We start from the raw sequence: 22,530 nt of genomic DNA on the forward strand, positions 1-22,530 counted from the left end.
GGGGCAGGGCCCGGGGGAGGAGGGAGGGGCGGTGGCGGCGGGCGGGCGGCGGGGCGCCCCCTGGCGGGGCGGCGGGGCCATGTGGCCGTGCTGGCTGTGCCCGCAGGTGCCGGGCGCCATGGCCCCCCCCAAGGACATCATGACCAACTCGCACGCCAAGTCCATCCTGAACGCCATGAACGCCCTGCGGAAGAGCGGCACGCTGTGCGACGTCACCCTCCGCGTGGAGCACAAGGACTTCCCGGCCCACCGCATCGTGCTGGCCGCCTGCAGCGACTACTTCTGCGCCATGTTCACCAGCGAGGTCGGTGGCCGTGGCGTGGTGGGCGCGGATCCCTGCGGATCCCTTGCGTGATGGGCCCGGGTCCGCTTGGGTGGGGGTCTTGGATCCCTGTCGATCCCTTGGCGTGGTGGCCTGGATCCAGTTGGGTGGTGGGCTTGGATCCCGCTGGATCCCTTGTGTGGTCGGCCTGGATCCCTTTGCATACTAGACCTGGATCCCTCTGGATTCTATTGCGTGGTGGGCCTGGATCCAGTTGGGTGGTGGGCTTGGATCCCTCTGGATTCTGTTGCGTGGTGGTCTTGGGTCCCTCTGGATCCTGTTGCGTGGTGGGCCCAGATCCAGTTGGGTGGGGGTCTTGGATCCCTCCAGATCATGGTGCATGGTGGGCCAGGATCCAGTTGAATGGGGGTCTTGTGTTCTTCCAGATCTCTTTGCATGGTGGGCCCAGGTCCTGTTGCATGGTGGTCTTGCATCCCTCTGAATTTCTTTGTGTGGTGGGCCCAGATCCCTCTAGATCCGTTGGCATGGTGGGCCTGGATCCAGTTGGGTGGGCGTCTTGGATCCCTCAGGATCCATATGCATGGTAGGTCCAGATCCAATGGGGTGGTGGCTCCTGGTTCTTCTGGATCCCTTTGCATCGTGGACCAGGGTCCCTCTGGACCCCTCCAGATGTTGGCATCAGATTCTTCCAGGCAGTGGCTCTGGATCCTTCTGGATTTCCCTGCATAGAGGCCCCAGAGTCCCATAGATCCCCTCACAGTGGCCCCGATTCCCACTGGATCCTCTCGGAGCGGCCCAGGATCTCCTGGTGCACCTGGGTGCCCTCACAGCAGCCCCAGAGCCCTCAGTCATGGCACGGGGGCAGCAGAGGCAGTGGCTGGTACTGTGCCCCACGCCGCTGTCTGCTGCGTGGCCAACCCACACGGCAGGGAGCTGGCAAACCAGGAGGCTCTGAGACTTGTCCTGATTTTTCTAGGGCTGATTTGTGCCTTCCTGCTTCTGGGCATCAGCCTTCCGAGGATACCAGCCCTAGGGCAGAGCTGTGCGGGCCGTGCCCTGCGCCTTAGGCCGGGTGGTGAACTAGGGCAGCCACTGCAAAACTGAAATGGAGGTGTTTGACTCATGGCCTGGCTCATAGCTGGTACCTGCTGGGTTGTGGTGCTGCTCCTGCAAAGAGGTTGCAACCTTTGGGGCTGGGACCTGGGGCCCCTGTTACTTTACTCAAGAAGTCTCACTTGGGGGACCTTTGCTCTCCGTATTTTTCATATTGACTCGCGTTACCTACCTGCTGTTTTTCTGAATCACTGAAAGGTAACACTTGAGTCGAAGCTAGCACTCCATACTGCTATCCGAGAGGAGTGCCAGGCCTTGTCTTTTGCAAGTTTGAGTCAATCTTTGTGGCTTTTTCGTACAGAGGATGCTTTCCTCATCCTAGCAACTTCTCCATCAGCAGAGAGAAACATGACTAAGCAGCCCAAAGGTCCTAAAGACCTTCCTGCTAACCCAGTGCTGCCTGCAGGAGAGAATCATTTCCTTCGTTGTTTTATCCAGCAGTGACCACTGTTGGTGGAGCCGACCCTTCCGTCGTTCGGTGCTGGGTGGGGTGAGCAGTCTTTGTTTTTTTAGTCCTGAGGGAAGCAACCAATGTGGACCAACCGCATGACAGTATGTTTTCTATCTATTGACTTCAACTTTTCAATATTCTGTACTTCTATCTATCTATTGTCTTCAAGAACTTTGTAAATTTGACAGCTTTACCCTCGTTATCTGTGTAAAATAAATACATTTTTTAATAAAAGAAAGTACACAAAGCAAATTCAGTCCCTGGAGGACGAAGTTCTCCGTTTATCGATAGCTTCAGCAAATGCAGCATGGTAGCACTGTCCTCGCTCTTTGTGTTTTCCCATATGTTCTTGTCAGTGCCTTTGACTTCATCTGCACAGTCTACGGAGATCCAGTTGCTCTGCGTGCTGCAGAACATTCTTGTGGCTGCTAATGAAGGCTGAGGATCGGTGTACTTTGGATCTGAGCTGAGATTGTCTCTCCTTGCTCTTTAATACTCCCATTTTAACTCTAACATTGTAGTGACCTTAACTCAGAGATACGATTCTTCCTAGAAAGATAAGTACAGCCAGTGTCCCACGGGCATGATTGCTCTCTCTCATGCCCTCATTGCTTCTGCTTTAAGGGTTTTACTTCTTTTGCTTAGTCCCTATCCAAATTTGCTTTCTCGCATGGAAACCCCAAAATGACAAACCTGCCAAGTGACACAGGCCGTTAGCGTGTGTTTGTGGGAGAATGTTCTTTCCAGGAAATGACAGCTCGGTAAGCCTCAAAGTGGCCCCGCTTCCTATGTGTGTTAATGACAAGTACGTTGGTGAGTGTAATAGGACAGCACTTGGTTGCCATCCAAACACTTGTGGGTACGGAGTGTTTTGGCCTTGGCTGTAACTTCAGGGAACTCAAAATGCCGGAGTGCAAAACGTGCCAACAGCCTGTGCAAGGGCTTCCTTTGCATTTGATCACTCATCTCCAGCAAGCGTGGGGGCTACTTGGCGAGCTGCGACGCGTGGCTTTGGTCAGGGTTGGGCTACGACGGGCTTTGCTCAGGACTGGTCCCTGGGTTATGCCCTGTGCCACACATGATGCTGTGTCTGCATGGCCAGCGGAGCACTGAGGTTGTCATCAGAGATGATCTTCATAGAAAACTGTTTGCCAGTCTGCATGCCTCTAGTTTCTTCCTTCTCTCACTTCTGGCTTTAACGTTTTCTTTGAAAAGTTCTCAATCTTAATACGAATTTCTTTCTGTTTTCCAGAAGGAGGGGAAGCCACCAATCGCCTGTTGAACCCCTGGCCTTTGACAACGCCTTTCCCTGTCTCTGTGTTGAGTAGCGTGGGCAAACTGAAACGCCCACCGGTTTTACCTACGAGGCTTTTCCTTGTAGTGAAAACGGAAGAGCAGTTTGAGCAAATGCTTCCTTGCACCCTAGTTTTGCACTGGGATTTCTGCCTTTGTTTGGACAAGTTGAAGTCTTGCAGGGTGTGTTAACAGCTGATCGTCGGCTCCACCTCAGAAATAAAAAACTAGTTTGTCTACTCTGAGAGTATGCTCTAGAAATTTGATGGTTTGGGCTTTTTTGTTTTCCCTAGAACATAGAGAAGTTCTCTTCTTATTCCGAAAATAACTTGTTTCTGCTCTGGGATCCTTTCTTTAAGGTATGATTCAAGGATCCCAAGTTATGCTTCACGTACATTGTGTGAAGTCATTTTAAATGTTTTCTCCCATCCAAATAATGTTAGCACACGAACAAACCGTGAGCCAAATAACAAGGTGGTAGTGTGGTGTAGCAGAACGGAGAGCCAGAGCTCATCATCTCTGTGATGTTAGTGCTGTCCCCGTGGTTGGTGCTGTGGTCAACAGTATGCAGACAGGATGTGCGTGGTTGATTATGGAACGCTGGTTGTGGGGACAGGAGCATCTTTCCCAGCTTCAGGCCAGTCTGAAGAACAGCTGTCTACAGCATCTACCTCACTCAGAGCAATCCCTTTCCAGTAGGTCTGGTGCCGTTCTGGTCTTTAGCTTCTTATCCTCTTTCTTCTAAGTACTCAGCCTGTATGGACACGGACAGCTGAAGTCTACCTCTCCGTTGGCTTGTTGGAATCACAGGAGTATCCTGTCCGATCGGCTCTGATCTCTGTGACACCCGTGTCCTTTATCTGTTGCACAAAGCATCTCGGTCTTGTTTGGGGGAATGGTTTGTCTAACCCATGTCATGAACTCGTTTTGACTTCTAAACGCAACGCCTGTTGCACAGCAGGTCAAACAAGGTAATTTCCTCTTCCTGTCTGATTCTGGATGCCATGAAGTTTTTTCAGTGCGTCAACAGACTTGAAAGGCATCTCCTTCAAATTACTTTGAGTATCACCATTACCCCCCGTGTTTCTGTTCTATTCCATGATCCCTGCATTGCAGAAGTGGCTCAGTCTCAGCAGAGACTCCTCTTCTGTTGCTGTGTCATCAGCTGCCTCTGTAGGAGTATGTCTGACTGCTCTTATTTTCTCTGATCGTGTATCATGGCATTTTTCCCCAGCTGTGGCCAGTTCTAAGCCAAGTGACGATGCTTTGATCATGCTTTCTCTTCACTGAGTCTCCACTCACTCTGTCCATAACCAGCTTCAGTGTCCTTCTTAGCAAGAAACATCAAGGGCTTTCATCTGAATTGTGCTTGCACTGATACTGACTACTTCTTCAGAATTCTCAGGGAAAAAAAAGGATGAGTTTTGCGGTGGGCTGCATGGAGACATCCTTCTGTTGAGGTCCATTCACGCTGACAAGAGCTCACAGCTCTGTGCGGGATGTGATTAGTAATTCCACCTGCCAGCCCATTGTTCATGAATCATCAGATGCTGTGCCAGCAGCTTCGTAATGGCTGCATTAAACCACTAACAGCTGATGCTCTGTGAAAATATAATCTCGGTTCTGTGCCCATAGAGGTGCAAATTGGGTGGATTCTCGGAATTTACTGCTCCCAACAGTAGCATTCCTTAGAAAAAGTAATTATTCCAAAATGCTGCATCTTAGAGATGATAAAACAGCAGGAGACAAAGTCACGATTGTTTAAGTACCATCATTTTACGTACTTTAAATGTAAGTTTATCTTCAGTATTTCAACCTTTAACTGATTTTTTCGAGCTAGTCATTCTTTATAGAGACTCTCACCATAAGCTAACAGGATGGATCAGGAATTGAAGTTAAGATTTTTATTTGCCTTGATTTTAGAGCAGAGAAGTAAGGTGGGGACACCATGTAAGCAGCAGCATGTCATACAGATCCAGCCCAGAGAGGAACCCCCTGAACTGTTCCTTCTAGTAAAGTTCAGAGTTCCTCATGGAGGATGGAGTTCACACGTGCCGTTTGTGTATGATAACTAATTTCTGCTCAATCCCAATTTGCTCATTTTAAAATGCAGTTTGACTGTCCTCCGTACGTGTAATAAACTTTGCTTTTCCTTACTCACTCTGTATGTGCATCCTCTAGAGAAATTTCCTCCTTCCCCTTATTCTTTCCGTGAGCACAAGAGAAGACAAATTTCTGTTGAAACCTCTTTGAGGAATCCCATTTTTAAAAACTGCTGAGCACTGTTGCCTTTTTGACCAGATTACTGGAAAATAATCCTTTGTCTCCTTTCTGATTTACAGCTCTCGGAGAAGGATAAACCCTACGTAGATATCCAGGGACTGACAGCTTCCACCATGGAAATCCTGCTAGATTTTGTGTATACAGAAACTGTTCACGTGACAGTAGAAAACGTCCAAGAATTGCTCCCAGCAGCATGCCTGCTTCAGCTAAAAGGTAACTGCCAAGTATCAGCACAAACTGCACAATTGTTGCTGCTCAGAGATCTGCTTTGTCTGACCTTCTGTAAATGGAAGACAGACTGTGGGAGGCATGAAATCTATAAGCAGTGTGTTCGTTCCAGGCTTGAGCACTTCTGCCTTGAAACCATACAGTTTGTGTCAAACTTCTTCTATTATCTTTTGCACGCTGGTCTCATTGGTAGAGGAACTGACTTGTCTGGAAAAACAAGATGATAAAGCATTATTTTTCCATGGTTTGGGCTACTTCATATCTGCATGAGAATACCCAGGAAGAATTCAACATAATAGTAAGCAAATATTTGATATCACTTGGCCTTGCCATCACAATGTGTCTGGATCATAACAACCTGCTTGATACGCACCTATGGAGTGATCCAAGGCAACTATCAAAAAGACATTGGAAAATGTCTTAATGCCTTAAAAAAAAATCTGGTGGCCATATCCACTAGCATATACCTTCTTGGCTTATAGTCCATGAAGCTGGGTCAACCCACATTTGAGTCAGTTCCTAGTATTGGATTTTTTTAATGTGCAAATGGAATAGACAAAGATTGAAACAGCCCAAACAATTGCTCTCCTGCTTAGTGTTACCGTTTTCCTCAGAAGAAATGTTTGCATGCGTGTGTATTTCAAGCCTGTTTTTGAGTTGGTTTTTCATTATTGTTTAGAACTTTCTTTTCTGAAGCCCTTTCCAAAGCAGAGGAATGACAGTAAGCATGCAGTGCTCATTCACCCCTCCAATTTTCCGTAGGTGTGAAACAAGCTTGCTGTGAGTTTCTAGAAAGCCAGCTGGATCCATCAAATTGTTTGGGCATTCGGGATTTTGCTGAGACACACAATTGTGTTGATCTAATGCAAGCTGCAGAGGTCTTCAGCCAGAAACATTTTCCAGAGGTGGTTCAGCATGAAGAGTTTATCCTCTTAAATCAAGAAGAGGTTGAAAAGCTCATCAAGTGTGATGAAATTCAGGTAAAACCTGAAAAGTACTGTTACCCTGCAAAGCGTTAAAGTAAAGCACTGAAACCAGTTGGAGTTAAGTCCACGCTTCTAGGGTGGATTTCACACACAGCTCCTGAGTTTTGGAATTTCGTTTCCAAAAAGGTTCTTCTAACTTTTCAGCCGTGTAACCTCAAACTGATGAGTAACATGCAACGTCTGTGTAAGAATTTGTTGCCAGGCAAACATTTCCTGCAAGTAAGACAATCACAGTTGGTCACCTCTGCAGAGGTCTTGTTCCCTTTTCTCCTCATTTCCCTGGAGGAGCATTCGGAGGTTACAAAGACAAGTTGTCTCAATGCATACATTTCAGAAATACCCACAATACATTAACTTCTATTTGTAGACCTTTGTGTGCTACTCAGCAGCACAAGGAATGCATGTGTCATGCCAGGCATTTGGATGTCCTCTGCTTTACGAGGAACAGAATGCATGATGGTGCAGGGTAGTCAGATTCTTCAGGGAGTTACATGGAGATTTTATTGCCTGTGATTTCTGGTACAGATTCTGTTCCCTCAGGGTTGGTTTCTGGAGGATTTACTACTTGGCAGAGCAAATCTCTGCTGCTCTGGACAGGGGTAACTTGTTCAGGAGCAAGAATGTTGTATCAGAGGGTACTGAGAAAGCACCAGCTGGAAAATCCCCTGGCTTTTGGAGGAGTAGGTCTCCTTTTGGAGTAGGAGGTTTTCACTGTGATGTTCTATGTAGTGTTACCCATCATATATCAAACAACCAGGCATGATTTAAAATACAAGAAAACTGTTAAATGTATCAGAGGACAGGCAGTTAAGGAAGGAATAAGACGATGTGTTGATTACTGCATTTTTGGAGGAGGTGGGGAAAATTGGAACCAGTGAAGTACCCTGCTTTCCTTTTGTGAGCCCTAATTGTTCTTTCCCTGTAATTCAAAAATAAAGAGGCCATTTCTAATTGCAGTGTTACAAATATAAATCAATGACATGGAAGAATTGCCTTACATAATTAACCTCTATGGCTCCCTGCTTCAGAGCATTCTTCAACAAATAGCTGCAAAATGAACTTCGAAGTGTACTAGTCCTATATTGGTGGAAGACTCAGTCTTGTTGTTACACGTCTCCTTTTATCTTCATCATAATGATGATCATAATAAATTCATGTCTCACTTGCTTTTAAATTGGACAATCTGAAGACCTGCAAGAAGAAAATCAAGCCCAAATAATATATAAAAGGTCTCTTTACAATTATTTATCTTTTCATTATCAAATTAATCTTGCACGGTCGTGCTCAGTGTGCGCTGGAGCTGCTGTAAAGCTGTCTGAAGCACCTGAGGTTGTCTAAAAGTGCCAAGTTTAGTTGGCTTAGTCAGTGCAAGCTCTGGAAGTGGTGTAAGCACTGGCATGTGGGGGTCCTAAGTGGAAGGAGAAAGAGTCAGAACAGCACTGACACCTTCACTCTGAAATCCAGTCGCCTGTAGTTTCTTAAATGTAGGTTGAAGTACAAGACCTCAGATACACCCAGGATTAGGACTAGGGCGCTAGCAGGGCAGTTTGTGGGCACTGGGCTGCAGGGGTTAAGGTGAGGCAGTTTTCTCTAAAAAGGAGACGTGATTATGACCACCTTTATGATGGTACTTTGCAGCCTGCAGGACAGGGACCCCGGCTCAGAGTGGGCATCCCTGGCAGTTACAGCCTTTCTCTGGGCTCAATCAGTGTTTGTGGGCCAGGTCCCACCTGGCTGTGCTGCGTACCATAGTGCGTGTCTGGTACTTGTACTGTCAGTCGCTGATCTCAGCTATAAGGAAAAACCAAAAGCAGTTTAAAGGAAGAGAAAATAAGGGCTTGTAATCAGTGCTTTTAAATACTGCTCACAGGAATTTCCATAACAGACTCTAACTTGAGGTGTCCTGCTCTCTTGCTGGCTCTGAGCAGCATCAACAGTCTCAAAGTTGTCTGTTCCACGGGCAGTTGCTGAGTTGTCCTGCGGTCTGATCGGGGTGTGTCTCCTCTTTCCAGGTGGACTCTGAAGAGCCTGTTTTTGAGGCAGTTATAAACTGGGTGAAGCACTCGAAAAAAGAACGGGAAGCATCGCTGCCGGAGCTGCTGCAGTACGTGCGCATGCCGCTTCTCACCCCCCGCTACATCACCGATGTCATCGACACCGAGGTATCGGCAGCCCGGGTCCGGGCCACAGAACAGCTGGGAGCCAGTGTCTGTGTGTGGTTGCGTGCTCCCTGGTTAGAGTCCTGCTGTCCTAACTGTGTTAGAAGCTGCTCTCTCCACCGGTGCTTTTTGATGCTGACCCTATGGAGGTGTCCCCGTTCAGCTGCAGTGCCCACTGTTTTACTCTGAAGTAGTTTGCTGTGCCAACATCCTGCTTTGAGCTGGGAGGGAGTCCCATCCAGAAGAATTACTCAGTTGTCTCCTGCTAGGTAGCACCTTTCTGTTCTCATCTGTTACCTTCTATAATGAGCTTTCTGTCTTCCATTTATAAGCCCTAGTGGGTCTCCTGTAGGTGGAGACAGGCTGCTGGCGTGGGATGCTAGGGGGGAAATGGCTGGAGAGGGCCTCATCAGGGGTTGTTTCAGGTGCAGATGCCCTTGATTGAGGAAGAGCAGCAGCACGGTAGATCCAGGGTCAACACACAGCTGAGAGCCAGATGTAATCCTTTGTGTGGCTGGAGCTTCGCAGAAGCAAACCAAAACGTGGATGATTACAGGAGATCATTAAGCTTTTGCAGTGGAGGTTTAATTCCAAATGAGTGATGCTGACCCAGTGCAAGGGTTGACAGGAAGGTGCAGAGAAGGTTCAAACCAGTGTCCTTGTCTGATGGTGATGTGAGCTGATCAGGGGCTGCTAGCCTTTGTCACCCATCACCCAGGTGCTGAATGCAGAGTGAAGACATGGTTGCATATGAAAGTGGCTGATCTAGCAGCATTCATTTCTGATGGGACAATGGCAGCCTTCTACAGGTGTTCTTAAATAGGGTCAGCAAGTATGCAGTTAAGTTGTGCCAGGGCTAAAAAATGTGCTTAGTCAGATCGTTATGGTCCACCTTAAACTGAAATTGAAGCCAACACAAGAGGGACTGGTACCAGAACAATTAAGTCTGTTCCAAAAGCAGGCTAACATATTGTGTGTGTAGGGCCCCAGCTTTCTTACTGCCCAGGATGGCATCTCTAGACTGGAGGAGAGACGTGATGATGGTGGGACATCATCATCTTGGTACAGTGTGGAGGGGAGAGGGGTTGGTTCTGTGTGGCATCATCTGCCCTGAACACCCTGGCCGCTTTGTACAAGCACAAAGAAATTGTACAAATAAATTTTAGCTTACTGCAGCACGAAACACCCAAAGGGAACTGGACACTGAAGGGGAGGGGAACGACACACGTGTTACTCACGGAGGATATGACTGTCTTTGGGGTGCAGCGCCCCCAGCTTCTTTTGAAGGAAACCTTATCTGCTTCTGTAGTCTCTTTGTAGCTCAGTGTCCCATGTGTATAGGGATCGAGCTAACAGACCCAGCAAAACCGCTTAGTTTGTGCTTTGCTCCTTGTTTCGTCTTCAATGGCAGGTGCATGTTGAGTTGATGATGTGGGGCAGATCCAGCCAAACTGATTTCAGTCCCTGCCAGTCCCCCCTCACAAATGTATTTCTGCTGGCTTACATGTAGCAGAAGTGGATTTCCCTTAGTTTTCCAATGTAAGTATTTTTGTCATGGAACCTGCAGTGCCAGAATTGCATGAGAAACGAGCCTTATCTTTCCAGCTGCAGTCTAGTTTTGCGTTGTCTTTGCCTTTCCTTGCATGCAGCATTTGCACCATGACACTACTAGCAGCAGCCTGCACACAGGACATTTTAATGCTGTCTGAATTGACCAGAGCTGGCTTCAGGACAGTTCTCAGCAGGGATCTTAAAATACCTCACGTGTGCCAGTGACTCATGTTTCTCCTCAGCCTTTTATACGATGCAGTCTGCAGTGCAGAGACCTCGTCGATGAAGCTAAGAAATTTCATCTTCGGCCTGAGCTCCGGAGTCAGATGCAGGGACCCAGGACAAGAGCACGTCTAGGTGAGCAGCAAGGGGAAGGTCACCGAGGAGGTCTGGGGAATTGGCAGGTATTGTGCTACAGGTGCTGTATAGTGCCTTGTAATTGTGCGGAAGAGCTTTGCAGCAGTAACTTCTTGATAGAAGTCCCCACTGGTAAAGAAAGGGGAGCAGGGGACAGGAGTATGTTTTCATGGCACGGTTACTTAGTGGCAGTGCAGGGATTGGTTGGTTACCTTTAATCCAAGGCCTCTGCTGTAACCACAAAAACAGGTTCCTGAATTGTTAGTGCTTCCAGATGCCTTTGTCTCAGCATGCAGCTGTCCAAGAAGTGTGGGAGGAGTTTCTTCTTATCTAAAAAGGCAGTTATCAGTGCCAGAGATAAAAAGAAACAACTACATTAGAGTGAAGGTTAATTTTCACCAGGAAATCTGAGAGGGGAAGGCACAAGGAGGAAGACAGAGAGGTGCCTCATTCCTTTCAGAGGTACATTTTTCTTAACCTCATGTTCAACTTTACCTCTTAGGACAAAAAAAAAAAAGTTGTTTTCACCTGCTATTTCAGTGCCTCCTACCAAGCACAGTCGCTGAGTCGTTGGGAAAAGTGCTTGGCTTAAGGCTGGAAGCACTTGGGAGTAACACAAACAGGAGGAATTACCCCCAGGAGAAAAGTATTTTCTGGCTTCTTCCTAACAGTGGCCCTTCCTCACCTGACTCCCCTTCTCATGTCTCCAGACTTACTCTCTCTGGACTGCCTTGACCCCGGCTGCTCTCGCAGAGCACTGCCCTTGGTGCCAGCGCTGACACCTCTTCCCTCACGCAGCCCTCCCTGGGTGCTCTCCGGTGCTGCTGCTTGTGGAGAAGGACCCTGAAAAAAAGCTTTGTGGCCAATTCTTGGTATTAACACTGGTTTAGGGGACGGAAAACAGTTTAAATACTAAAGGAGGAGGGCAAATTAGGTTTGTCAGAGAGAGATTGATTAGGTTTTTGGCCTGGAGGCATTATTGTTATGATGTGGTTTGACCTCCAGCATAGTCCAGGCCGCAGCACGTCTTCTTTTTTTCCGGGAACATCCTCCATCAATTCCAATGACATTCAGTTCAGCTCTGCCTTCTGCTTTAGAAAGGGGCGTTGCATTTTGTTCTTGGTTGGAACGCTTGAGCTGAGAAAGGAAATGGCACCGAATTGTTCCATTACTTCTATTGGCAAAAAGTTTGCACCTGGTTTTAAAGGTTCATCTCCTTCAGATTCAGTCCAACTTTTTTTTTTTAAACCAATCCAATACCATCTGCTGTCAGGAGTGCTCTCATCTGTCATTTATAAATGGTTGCCTATTAACTTTCTGTAGGACAAACCGAACTGATCGTGCTATTAACTGTCATAATGTACCGGAAACTTTCTAAGTTCCCGTTTGTCTTTGGAGCTTTTTTTCTGAATCCTTCCCAGAAAGTTACATTTTATGTTATTCTCCTTCATCTGATGTGGCAATTGTTTCGCTTTGGGATGGACAAGGTCTTTGTTGCTCAGTGTTCAGCCTTTCTGCAACCAAAACCTGGATAGCTCTGAACTCTAATAAAATCCCGTTACAGAAGTGGCCCAACAGATGCAGGGATGATCATCTATTTCTGAAACTATGATAGAAACCCTACCTTCATGGCAATGGTTATAAGGGGAATCAGAATTAAATTAGAAATTAGAACTCTCCAGGTCACAAGTCTTATTTTTCTGCCAAGGAGAAAATAAGAAAAAATCAGGGACCCTTTGAGAGAACAGAAAGTAAAGGGAAGGCAACTTTGAAATAAAATATATTAAGACGTAAGAGGGAATTCTTGGGAAAATACTGCATTGTTTTTTCAGGCTTCAGTGAGCCTATCTTTTACTTCTTGGAGAAATGGTGATCAAAAAAATGCTTTCTGGTTTGGATGTCACTTGTAAATGAGGAGAGAATGCCATTCTTTGTGAGGAGGGTGGAGGCAAGCGGCCATCCTCCTTCAGCTTTCTTGGGGGTAAGAAGTTTACAAAATAAACATGGGAGAGAATACAAAAGAAGACATAAACAAGCCAACTTGTGTTCTCAGGGCCCATCTAACATGGGGAGGAACTGCCCACAAGTGGACAGCTTCTGGCACCCAGGTTAGTTTTATGGCCACGCACCCTGGAAGGGTTTCTCTCTCCCTACCCAGTGACACAAGAGGGGACCCAGGTGACTGTTACCTGCATTAGGTGCCTGCTTCAGAACAGTGATTAAAAAAAAGGGTGATTTAGAGGCTGCTTCTTGCACCAAGGAGGGCTCAGCGCTTACTCAGATTGCCTTGAGGTGACCCTTTGGCTGTGAAGGGACTGACCTGACGTTGCTCTCCCTCTTTGCTCTAGGAGCTAATGAAGTTCTGCTTGTGATCGGCGGCTTTGGCAGCCAGCAGTCACCCATCGATGTTGTGGAGAAATACGACCCGAAGACTCAGGAGTGGAGTTTCTTGCCCGTAAGCGAGCAGTTTTGTCTATCACTGGGCTCTACAGATTGCTGTCATCAAGCACTCACCATATGACCATGTACCACCCCCTAAATAAAACTCCTCTTTGGGTTCCTCTGCGTTCTGCTTAGAATTTATGACAGAAATTCATTCGGGTTGCTGAGGATTACACAGTGAATGCTAAAACTGCTTCATATTTGAAGATTTACTAAGCAAGCTTTTTATGAGAGCCTGCTGTCTTATTTCTAATGAGATGAGCCTTCAGAGACCCACATCTTTGTTGTGGGAGTGAGAACTTAGGAGAGGCATTTTTGATCTTAGGGGGGTGTTAAGCTCTGAAGTTTAGTGATGATAATTGAAATGTCAATAGGAGTAGTATAATCAGTCCTGCTTCCAGGCAGGCTGCATGATCTCTGCTTGCATTGTTTCTGAGCAAAGCAGGATATATTTAGGAAGAGAGAGCTTCTGCACTGGGGACTGTTTCTACCAGAATTTAAAATTGGCTTCATCAGTGTGAAATGGCGGAGAACTTGCCTCTACTTTAGTATCCGTAATCACAGAAGAACTTAGACTACCTTCTCCAAAATTCTGTTCTTTTTTGGAGGCCAAAAGCTTTGGATATTTCCATCAGATCAGTCTCCACATTCTCCCCTTGACAGTCTCTGCAGGGAGCCAGTGGGAGGAACACAAACCTCCAAGATGCATCAAAGACCCAGTAGAGACAGAGGATAAGTTGACATTTTAATGCAAAATATTTTAGCACAAAGAGACCTGGGCAGCAAGAGCAGAAGCGGACGAAGTCAGATGCAATTTATGCATTTTAGCCAGGGCTGTGCCCTTGAAATCCATAGCGCCATTTGTCTCTTTGGCCATTTTCCAAAAGAGCAGTGAAACAGGATGGAAGAACCGCAGTTCTACATATGTCGGGGTTATTTCCTCTCCTTGACCCTTTATTGTCTTTGCCCTTTTAGAGCATTACCCGTAAGAGGCGCTACGTTGCCACAGTGTCCCTGCACGATCGGATCTATGTGATTGGGGGGTATGACGGCCGCTCGCGCCTCAGCTCTGTGGAGTGCTTGGATTACACATCAGATGAGGATGGTATCTGGTACTCTGTAGCTCCGATGAACGTGCGGCGAGGCCTAGCAGGAGCCACGACCCTGGGAGGTACGTCCAGGTCGCTGCACTGGCAGGGCAGTTCTCTGTCATTCCTGTCCTCTGCTCGTCCTGAAATGCCCTGAGCTGGCACACGCGGAGCCGGTGACTCTGAGAGTCTGGAAGTCTGGCATCTCATTTGGATGGAGAAATGGAAAACTTCTTGCGCACGTATCCTGAGAGGAGTTCTGTCTCCGTTCTTCAGGCGTGTGTCTGTGCATTGAGGGGTGGCAGCTCAAGGAAGGGTTGTGGAGTGGGAAGCTCTCGGGGTGGTGACGGTGTCGTGTAGTGCTGAGCACAGGATGCAGAGGACAGCAATAAGTGTCCAGCACTGGAGAGAGGCTGAAAGTGGAGCACGTGCAGAGAGGGATTCTTAGGACATACCTGGAAAAAGGAAACTACCTTATGGAGCAAACCAGAACGCTTCAGCTTGTTTACACAGGGCATACTCATATATTATTTCTCTATAGGTATAACATACGTGTATTCTCTCGGTATTACTTGGCACAAGAAGAAAATGTGCTATATAAGAATTGAGTAAGAGCGAGTGGTTAGAAACAGGCCATAAAGAATTTGTGTGGAAATGAGAGGAAGTCTTATAGCCATTAAAGCAGTGGTTCTCTTCTTAATAACATTGGTTCAACACATTTCCAATTATTACTGTATCTATTCTGATGAAACTTCTGTAAAAATGTGGCTGTTTTGAAGATGACACTTGACAGATTTGTGAAGCATCACGTGCCTTAGGTTCTCCAGCATAAGGAGCTGGTCTTGATGTCCTTTGGATCCTCTCCTTTTGCTACCCCGTAATCGTGTACTCCGGGGCGGTGCTGAGGTGGTGGTGATGGTGGCAGGGTTTGGGCATGGCGGTTTTTCTGTATGTTCTGCAGGATGAAAAAAAAAATTGCTGGGGCATGTATGTTCTCTTTTATCCATCACCAAGAAGCAGATTTAAGGGCCAGATGGGTTTTGTGTCTGTTTGGTTTGTTGGGTCTGTGAGCAGGCTAATGCAGCGAGCCAGGCTGAGGAGGCTGCGTTTCTCTTGGCTCTGGATGTGCCAAGCTCCATAGTTGTTCCGGCGTTTTGCAGTCCGTGTTGTAGGTTTGCTCCATCTGTGAGGGCCTTCTTGCTCCATGCGCGCGTTTGATCCTTGATGCGGTGAGTCCAACCTCTCTCTAACATTGCAGACATGATCTACGTTTCCGGCGGGTTCGACGGCAGCCGACGTCACACCAGCATGGAACGATATGACCCCAACATCGATCAGTGGAGTATGCTGGGAGACATGCAGACGGCACGGGAAGGAGCGGGGCTTGTCGTAGCTAACGGAGTTATCTATTGCCTCGGTAGGTACCTGAGGACCTCCAGGCATTCAGCAAAAACGTGCTTTTTTCAAAAATGGCAGTGCAGATCTTTTCTGCCAGCAGGCCCAGCACTGTTTCCTGCCCTCATCAGTTGCAGCCCTGTTGTTCGTGGGGAGTCTTGGGTTTCACTTCTCTCTCCCAAATTCCTCTTCCCCGTGCTGTCCCCCAAGGCAGATGACCAGCACAGTGCTCCTTTGCTGAAGCAGCACAACACTTTTTTTTGGTGTTGCCTTGTGAAACTGCTCTTTCGGCCTTTTACGCTTTCATCTTCAGGGCATCCCAGCGTATGCTCTGTGCAGCCTCCTAGTGTCAGCTGGAGGCTGCAGGCAGCAGCACGCAGACCCCGAGCCAGCGCCAGGTCTGGAAGCTGTACATCTGCTCCAGTGGGACAGCAGGAATGTTGGCATCGGGCTTGGAGGTGGCTCTGCAGTGCAGCACTAACCAGGCTGTAGTGGTTTGGAGGGGCAGTACTCCACCAGCACCGCCCCGGGCAGGGCAGGGCAGAGCTTGCTCCAAGCTGGCTCAGGTCTGGCACTGCAGGCTGCGGAGATCCTCTGTGTTCTGCCTGCACTAAACGTTTTCCAGGACTCAGACCCAAGGTTTGCTCCTCTCTTTCGTTTCAGGTGGCTATGACGGGCTGAACATTCTGAATTCTGTAGAGAGGTACGATCCCCACACTGGACACTGGACAAATGTCACGCCAATGGCCACTAAGCGCTCAGGTAAGAGCCCACAGAGCCTTGAGGTTAAAACGTGTTGTGCTGCACTGAGCAAGCCGTCATTGCTGACTTGTTCTGCTGCTCTTCAGGATGTTGGCTGGTGTCAGTGGGTGGATTGGCTTTGAGCAGGGATTGTTAGGATGTGCTGGCTTAGCTCCCCAGGAGAAGGATTAGTTTTCACAGGCCTGATGTCTGCATCCCATGCTAAGATGTGAATAAAGGAATGCGCCTGCGGTTTTATAGGTTGCAGGGAGAGAAAGTCTTTGTGTGACTGCCCTAACTAGGAACGGTGCATGGCTTGGAGAGGAGCTGGCAAGGCAGAAGCGATGTAACAATTCTGTGTGATAATGGGACAGTTTGCTAAGTCAGTGCTCATCAACCACACAGGGCACTGTACAGGCAGGGGTGCTCAGCAAGCCCTCGTTCACCTGCCCTGCACTTTGTGAAGTGCTGGGCCTCAGCTCCTGGGGCAGCGGGAGGGCAGAGGCCAGAGCTGCCCGGGCAGTGTTAAACTGCTCAGCTAATGATGACTTGAAACATCGTGCAGCCACCCTTCAGTTATCCCCACCAATTTGCAGTTTCTCCATCCTGCTTGGAGTTCCTCTCTGAGCTTTAAGTTTGGCAGCTGTATCTAGGAGAAAAACAAAGTTTAAAGCCTCCTTTTGGAGTGATTTACTGTCTCAGCTGTTACTCATTTCTCAAAGGAGAAGTGCAGCTCTCCTCCCTGTGTGCTCCAGTGCTGGCCCCAGGCCACTGCACTGCGCCTCAGGCCTGCCCCACATCTCATGGCAGGGCTCGAGAGCAGCCGTGGCCTTGCTGAGCTGCACGTGGCAGCGCGGGAAGCTCGGTGCTCCACAGCTTTGTGGCTCTTGATGGAGTAGTTCTGCTTACAGGCAGTCTTTCCAAATCCTTTTGAAGTTGCTTTTTCTCTAATAATTCCAATAAATGTCCTTTACAATTAGCCTAGGCAGCCTTGTTTCTCTTTGTTCTCTGCTGTAGTATTCTTGTTTAGAGACAAGTTGGTTACTCAATTAAAGCTGTTCTCTGTTCTAAAAACAATCGGGCTTTCTTGTGCCTGCAGTGCATTCACCAAAACCCCAGGCTTTAAATATTTACTCCTGTGACAGAGCCATTCCTGTTAAGTTTGGGTTGGAAAGTATTTCCCATATGCCAAGAGTGGATTTGATTTAGAAGCTGGTTGCTTTCCACACCCAGGAAGATCCCACAGACCACTGTGTGATAAATCTATGGCTTTTCCTACATCAGAGGAAACATGCAAGACCTATTCACGGATCTCCAGAAAGCGTAAGAATGGGATGCCTTTTTCCAAGCGCTCTGTTGTGTGCACCACAGCAGATGTCTTCTGGCAAGGCCAAAAGCAAAGAGTTCAAAGGGAGAGCCATTTATTTATAAGAAGTCTTTCCTAGGTCCATGCCAGTTTCCCACAAGACTTGGAGGCTTTTGATAGCCCACAGAGCAGACTACGTCAGTGCCACAAGCAAGCAGGAGCACTGTGAGGCTCTTCATACCAGCCACATTCCTTCCTCAGTTCTGTGACCGGGAGCACAGAGATCTGAAGCAGGGATGTGCCCCAAAACGCTGTTGGGCACAGGTCTTTTTTTCTGTCACTCTGTGGTACTAACGCCCCCACTAGCAGCTTAGATACCAGTTGCACTTACAACTTCCACCCTGGTGCCAGTTCCAGTCCATCCATCCTGGTGACCTTGGACCCTGTAGGACCTCCTTTGCTTCAGGGCTTTGACACTTTCCTAGATCTGCCTGAGTGCAGGTCTTTGAGTTCCAAGGAAGACCAGGACTAAAAGCAGCCTGGCCTTTATTTACAGAGAATTGTCTCCCCTTGTTTCTCCTCATCTCTTAGGACCTATTCTGGAGATGGGCCACCCCTCAGAAACCTGGGCTGTGTCGCATTACTAGACCTGACTTCCCTGACTAAGCCTTGGTTTGGTCCCTTCTCAGCTGAAGTTTCCCCCAGCGAAGCTCTCAGAGAGCCCGTGGGGGGCAGTCTGCCCCTTCCCAGCTGTACTGGTGCTCTGAGCAAGGACAGATGGTGAGAGGGAGGTTGCATGTAGCGGAACAGAAAGTCTCTTACACCTTGTTTGTAGAAGAAACAGACCGGTTCCCAGGAGCTGTAGGGTAGCTGGCTTGTTTCCTCAGGGATTCTTGTCAGTGCAATAGCTACATGTTGCTGGTAGCATCCTGACAGGGTTTGTTCAGCTCTGGAGATGCAGCTCAGAACAGCAGCAGCTGCTGGCAAGAGCACACAAAGCCATGGAGCGCACGGTTATCTGACTTACCTTGTGTTCTGTGGTGCTTCTGGCTGAGAGGGGCTGCAGTCTGCGAGCTGAGGCTGGCAGGGGTTTATTTCTGCTGTTGTCACAAGTCCCAGGTCAGGTCAGCTGTATCACTGATGGCTTTTACTGGGGCAGGTGAGAACAGCAGCTCTGACATGCTTTAGCCTCTCGAGCCTCTGTGACTGTGCAGCAGACACCAGTTTTCCTTTCCCTTCCTCCCAGAGAAGCAACGTGAAAGAAATCCCTCCTCCAGCATCACGTGGAGCAGTGGCATTGTCCTTGCTACAGCCAGGGGCTGGGTGACACCGGGGAGCCAGAAACAGCAGAAAAAACCAGCTTTGTGGTGACCCCCCAGCAGAGTTCCAGCCAGCTGCCTACCAGGAGCACGTGGCTTGCGGCAGCCTGCGCAGGGCTCGGGGTGTCCTTCAGCCAGGGTGAACGTCTCACCTTGCTCCTGCTGCCCTGGTTGCTCAGTCCCCGTGATGCTGGAGATTCAGCAGCATTTGGTAGTTAGAGGTTTCCGTGTTTCATTTTGGAGACAACAAAAAATACTGGGCGATGGCAGCTCTTCGGTGACACGTTAGATATTTATTCTCTTTTATTTTTATTTATAACTAAATACATGTATATTTATTGATAGATATAATAAGAAGTTATCCTCTGAAGAGGAAGAACTGTCCTAGTTCAGCCTTGTTGACAGCAAGCCCTGGGCACAGTGCCGACAGTGTCACTCGTGGCTGTAACTGTTCCATCCTCCTCTCTCTCCCCAGGGGCTGGAGTGGCTCTGCTGAATGACCATATTTATGTAGTTGGTGGGTTCGATGGGACAGCACATCTCTCTTCCGTGGAAGCCTATAATATTCGCACTGATTCCTGGACAACTGTAACAAGCATGACAACTCCCCGCTGCTATGTCGGGGCCACCGTGCTGCGGGGAAGGCTGTATGCAATCGCTGGGTAAGAGACAGCCCCGGGCTGGAGGCGAAGATGCTCTGCTCGCCGGAAGAGGTGCGAGTGACTTGAGGTGACGCGACCTGCTGCCACATTTCAGGTGGCCTCTCCCAGCCCACGTAGGCAGTGTGATGGTTCAGGGCCAAGACAGGCAGGAGAGTGGCAGCAGACAGCAAAAGAGAGCCTAATGTAGTGGTTTTATTTCAGGCTGTCCCTGCCGTATGTAACTGTCCGGCCTCCCAGAAAGGACTGGGAACACCTCAGCCTCTTCCTGCAGCACCATCCCTCACCTGTAACGTTCTGTCCTTGCAGGTACGATGGCAACTCCCTGCTGAGCAGCATTGAGTGCTACGATCCCATCATCGACAACTGGGAAGTGGTGACCTCCCTGGGGATGCAGCGGTGTGATGCTGGAGTCTGCGTCCTTCGGGAGAAGTGATGTGGAGGGAGCTTACAAAGAAGAACATCCTAAAAAGCCTCTGCTGGAAGAAGAGTCCCAAGTGATTTGCAGTGACTGTTTTTGAGAGGTGTGGATGCTGTGGAAGTAGGCACCAGAACAGCAGCTTTCTGTGCTGCTTTGACTAGAGCATGTGCATAAACGTGTTATCTCAGCAGTCATTTGAAATCGGGGGCTCTGTGTGAAGCTGGAGAAAGGCGGTGAAGTGGGTCAGGAGAAGCTGCATTCTCTGCTGTTCCTGTGGCTAATTCCTTCAGCAGAGCCGGGGTGCCCCCAGCATTGGCATCAGTCGGCGTGGTGAATGCATCCAAGGACATCTACATACACCTGGGGGTCTCTTCGGCCACTGTAGGACTGTGCGGGTCCTCTGGTTGCTCTCAGCCACATGGATGCGTGCAGGCGGAATCCAGCTGCTCTTATGTTCCAGCTTCAAATCATCCTGTACATACTGAATGTTTTTAATTTGCTCCTCAAGCACGTATCTGTGCAGAGCCAAATTGAGTGAGCATGTGTAAGGGGGTCCTGCACTGGGCTGCATCCGCAGGTTCTTCCCAGGTCTGCACACAAGGAGTCGCAGATTAAAGCTGTCTACTACTGAGACCCAAAAGCCTGAGGCTGCTGGGGGCAAAGGGCAGGGGGGAGAAGCTCATTGCCTAGCGTAGAGGCAGATCTGCAGCATTTGTGCTCCAATCAAGGGGCTCACCGAGGTTCACCACATCACATTTCCCTTGAGAAGCTTGACAGATCCAGCTGCAAAAAGCTGCGTTTTCTGGCAGCAGGAGCCTTGCTGTGAAAGGCAGTGCTTTTGCTCCTACCCCTGCAGGGAGGTCACCTTGCAGAGGCTGAGGCCCTGGGTGTAGGGACGCAATTGCTACTGTCTATGTCGGCCTTGCTGGTGAGCGACTGGGGTTCTTCCCTGGACAGGTGTCTGTCCAGTGCTCCCACGTCAGCCTTGTAGTCGAATTCATTGTGTTGATTTTCCTTTTATCCAGGATTTTTCTGCTTCCAGGCACGGTTTGGAGTGACATCCAGGATTCCGTTTTGCCCCTGTGTTCTCAGCTCTCCCCCGCCTCTTAACTCCACATCCTCTTACACCAGCTGTCCTTTGCCTGCCCCACGAGCCCCAGGTGAGCGTTTCACCGCTGGCTCCCTGGAGCACTCCCCAGCATGTCTCCTGCCTTGCTGTGTTTCTGGCAGCGCGGGCTCTCCTCTGCCGTCAGCTTGGCCCCCGCAGTGCCTGGGCTCTGTGTAGTGCTGCTCGTTGAGCTTACTGCTGACTCCTTGCTTAGGGGACAGGGTGGGATCAGGGATGTGGTAGCATGACTTAATTATGCACTTTCAGCCAACGCTCTGACCTTCTGCGTTTGTTTCTATTACACCAGTGTTCTGTGGTTTTGTTTCCTATGTTTATTTTTTAATGAAAACATAAAGAATAAAATATTTCCTGAGCCAATGGGAGCTTAGCTTCTGTTCTCTACCCTCAAGATGTTTGCCTGATCCCCACGTTGAAGATTTGTACAAAACTCTGGTAAGACCAGGCAGCCACCTTCAGCCGTGCCTCTGCCCTGCTGCTTAGGTCTCTGAATGGCATTAAAGCACAAGGGCTCCATCTCCTTGGGATCCACAGTGCAAAAGCCCATGGGGCCTGGGCGGACTTGCTAACTGAGAATTAATTTGTTGCAAGAGGTTCTTGCGAAGAGTGGCAGCAGAGATGAGGAAAACACCCTGTGATAATACTGTTGTAACAGAGTCCGCAGTTATGAAAAATAACAGCTCCTTTGTCCACCATGGATGAGTGGGGTGAATGGAGCACAGTATTGATTCAGCTGTCAATGGCGTAGCTGCAAACTGCTCTCCTGGTTTCTCTCTACAAACCTTCTGTTGATTTTAAGAAAAACTGCTGTGTCCTGCCCCAGCAGCCTTTGATGGCTCTGAATGTTCTCCTGGTCTCCAAGCTAACACCTCACCTGTTACTTGAGATTTTTAAATAGCTCCTCCTGGCTGACCTGCCCCGGGCTAAACTGTTTTCCTTCCCCAGACAGTCTTGCTTTCCTGCAGATGCCTCCTTGGGGGGATTCAGCTCCAGAAGAGACCAGTGCTAGCAAAGATGCTCGGTGGGTGGTTCTGCTGAAGCTCAGCAGACTGAACTGCCAGCCTCCGACCGCAGTCACGGCAGGACGTGGCCTTACAGACAGTGGCCAGTAGGCCCCATCACTGCCTTTCTCGAACAGAACATACTGGAGGGTTTGAAGAGGAATTGCTGTTTCCAAGTAGATCATGAACAATATAAATGTGCAAAATGGTCTGCATCTGGGCATAGCTGGAGGTGAGAAGACTCACGGGCTATCACTGAAGGAGAAATGGAACAGATCAAAATCTGCTTGGAAAGGAGCTGGGTTTGATCCTTGCAGACCAGTGACAG

At 48.7% G+C, this 22,530-nt stretch overlaps 1 protein-coding gene across 1 annotated transcript; it reads left to right on the plus strand.

Annotated features, from left to right (window-relative positions):
* The first annotated feature begins 27 nt into the window (after positions 1-27).
* Positions 28-21,563, plus strand: KLHL12 (kelch like family member 12). The gene is made up of 11 exons (XM_035347137.1): positions 28-304; positions 5,483-5,636; positions 6,414-6,631; positions 8,650-8,799; positions 10,590-10,704; positions 13,053-13,159; positions 14,122-14,317; positions 15,493-15,651; positions 16,293-16,391; positions 19,471-19,657; positions 19,964-21,563. The coding sequence occupies exons 1-11, from the start codon at positions 80-82 to the stop codon at positions 20,088-20,090; spliced, it is 1,737 nt and encodes a 578-aa protein (XP_035203028.1). The 5' UTR covers positions 28-79; the 3' UTR covers positions 20,091-21,563.
* Positions 21,564-22,530: the final 967 nt, after the last annotated feature.

This window comes from Oxyura jamaicensis, chromosome 26 (genome assembly GCF_011077185.1).
Source record: "Oxyura jamaicensis isolate SHBP4307 breed ruddy duck chromosome 26, BPBGC_Ojam_1.0, whole genome shotgun sequence".
Lineage (NCBI taxonomy): Eukaryota > Metazoa > Chordata > Aves > Anseriformes > Anatidae > Oxyura > Oxyura jamaicensis.

What these genes read in the sequence shown, in the direction of transcription:
- KLHL12 (XM_035347137.1), top strand. Translation starts at nt 80, where the DNA reads ATGTGGCCGTGCTGGCTGTGCCCGCAGGTGCCGGGCGCCATGGCCCCC. An exon ending in CCGATGTCATCGACACCGAG is followed by an intron (nt 8,800 to 10,589) that starts GTATCGGCAGCC and finishes GTTTCTCCTCAG; the next exon opens with CCTTTTATACGATGCAGTCT. An exon ending in CGGAGTTATCTATTGCCTCG is followed by an intron (nt 15,652 to 16,292) that starts GTAGGTACCTGA and finishes CTTTCGTTTCAG; the next exon opens with GTGGCTATGACGGGCTGAAC.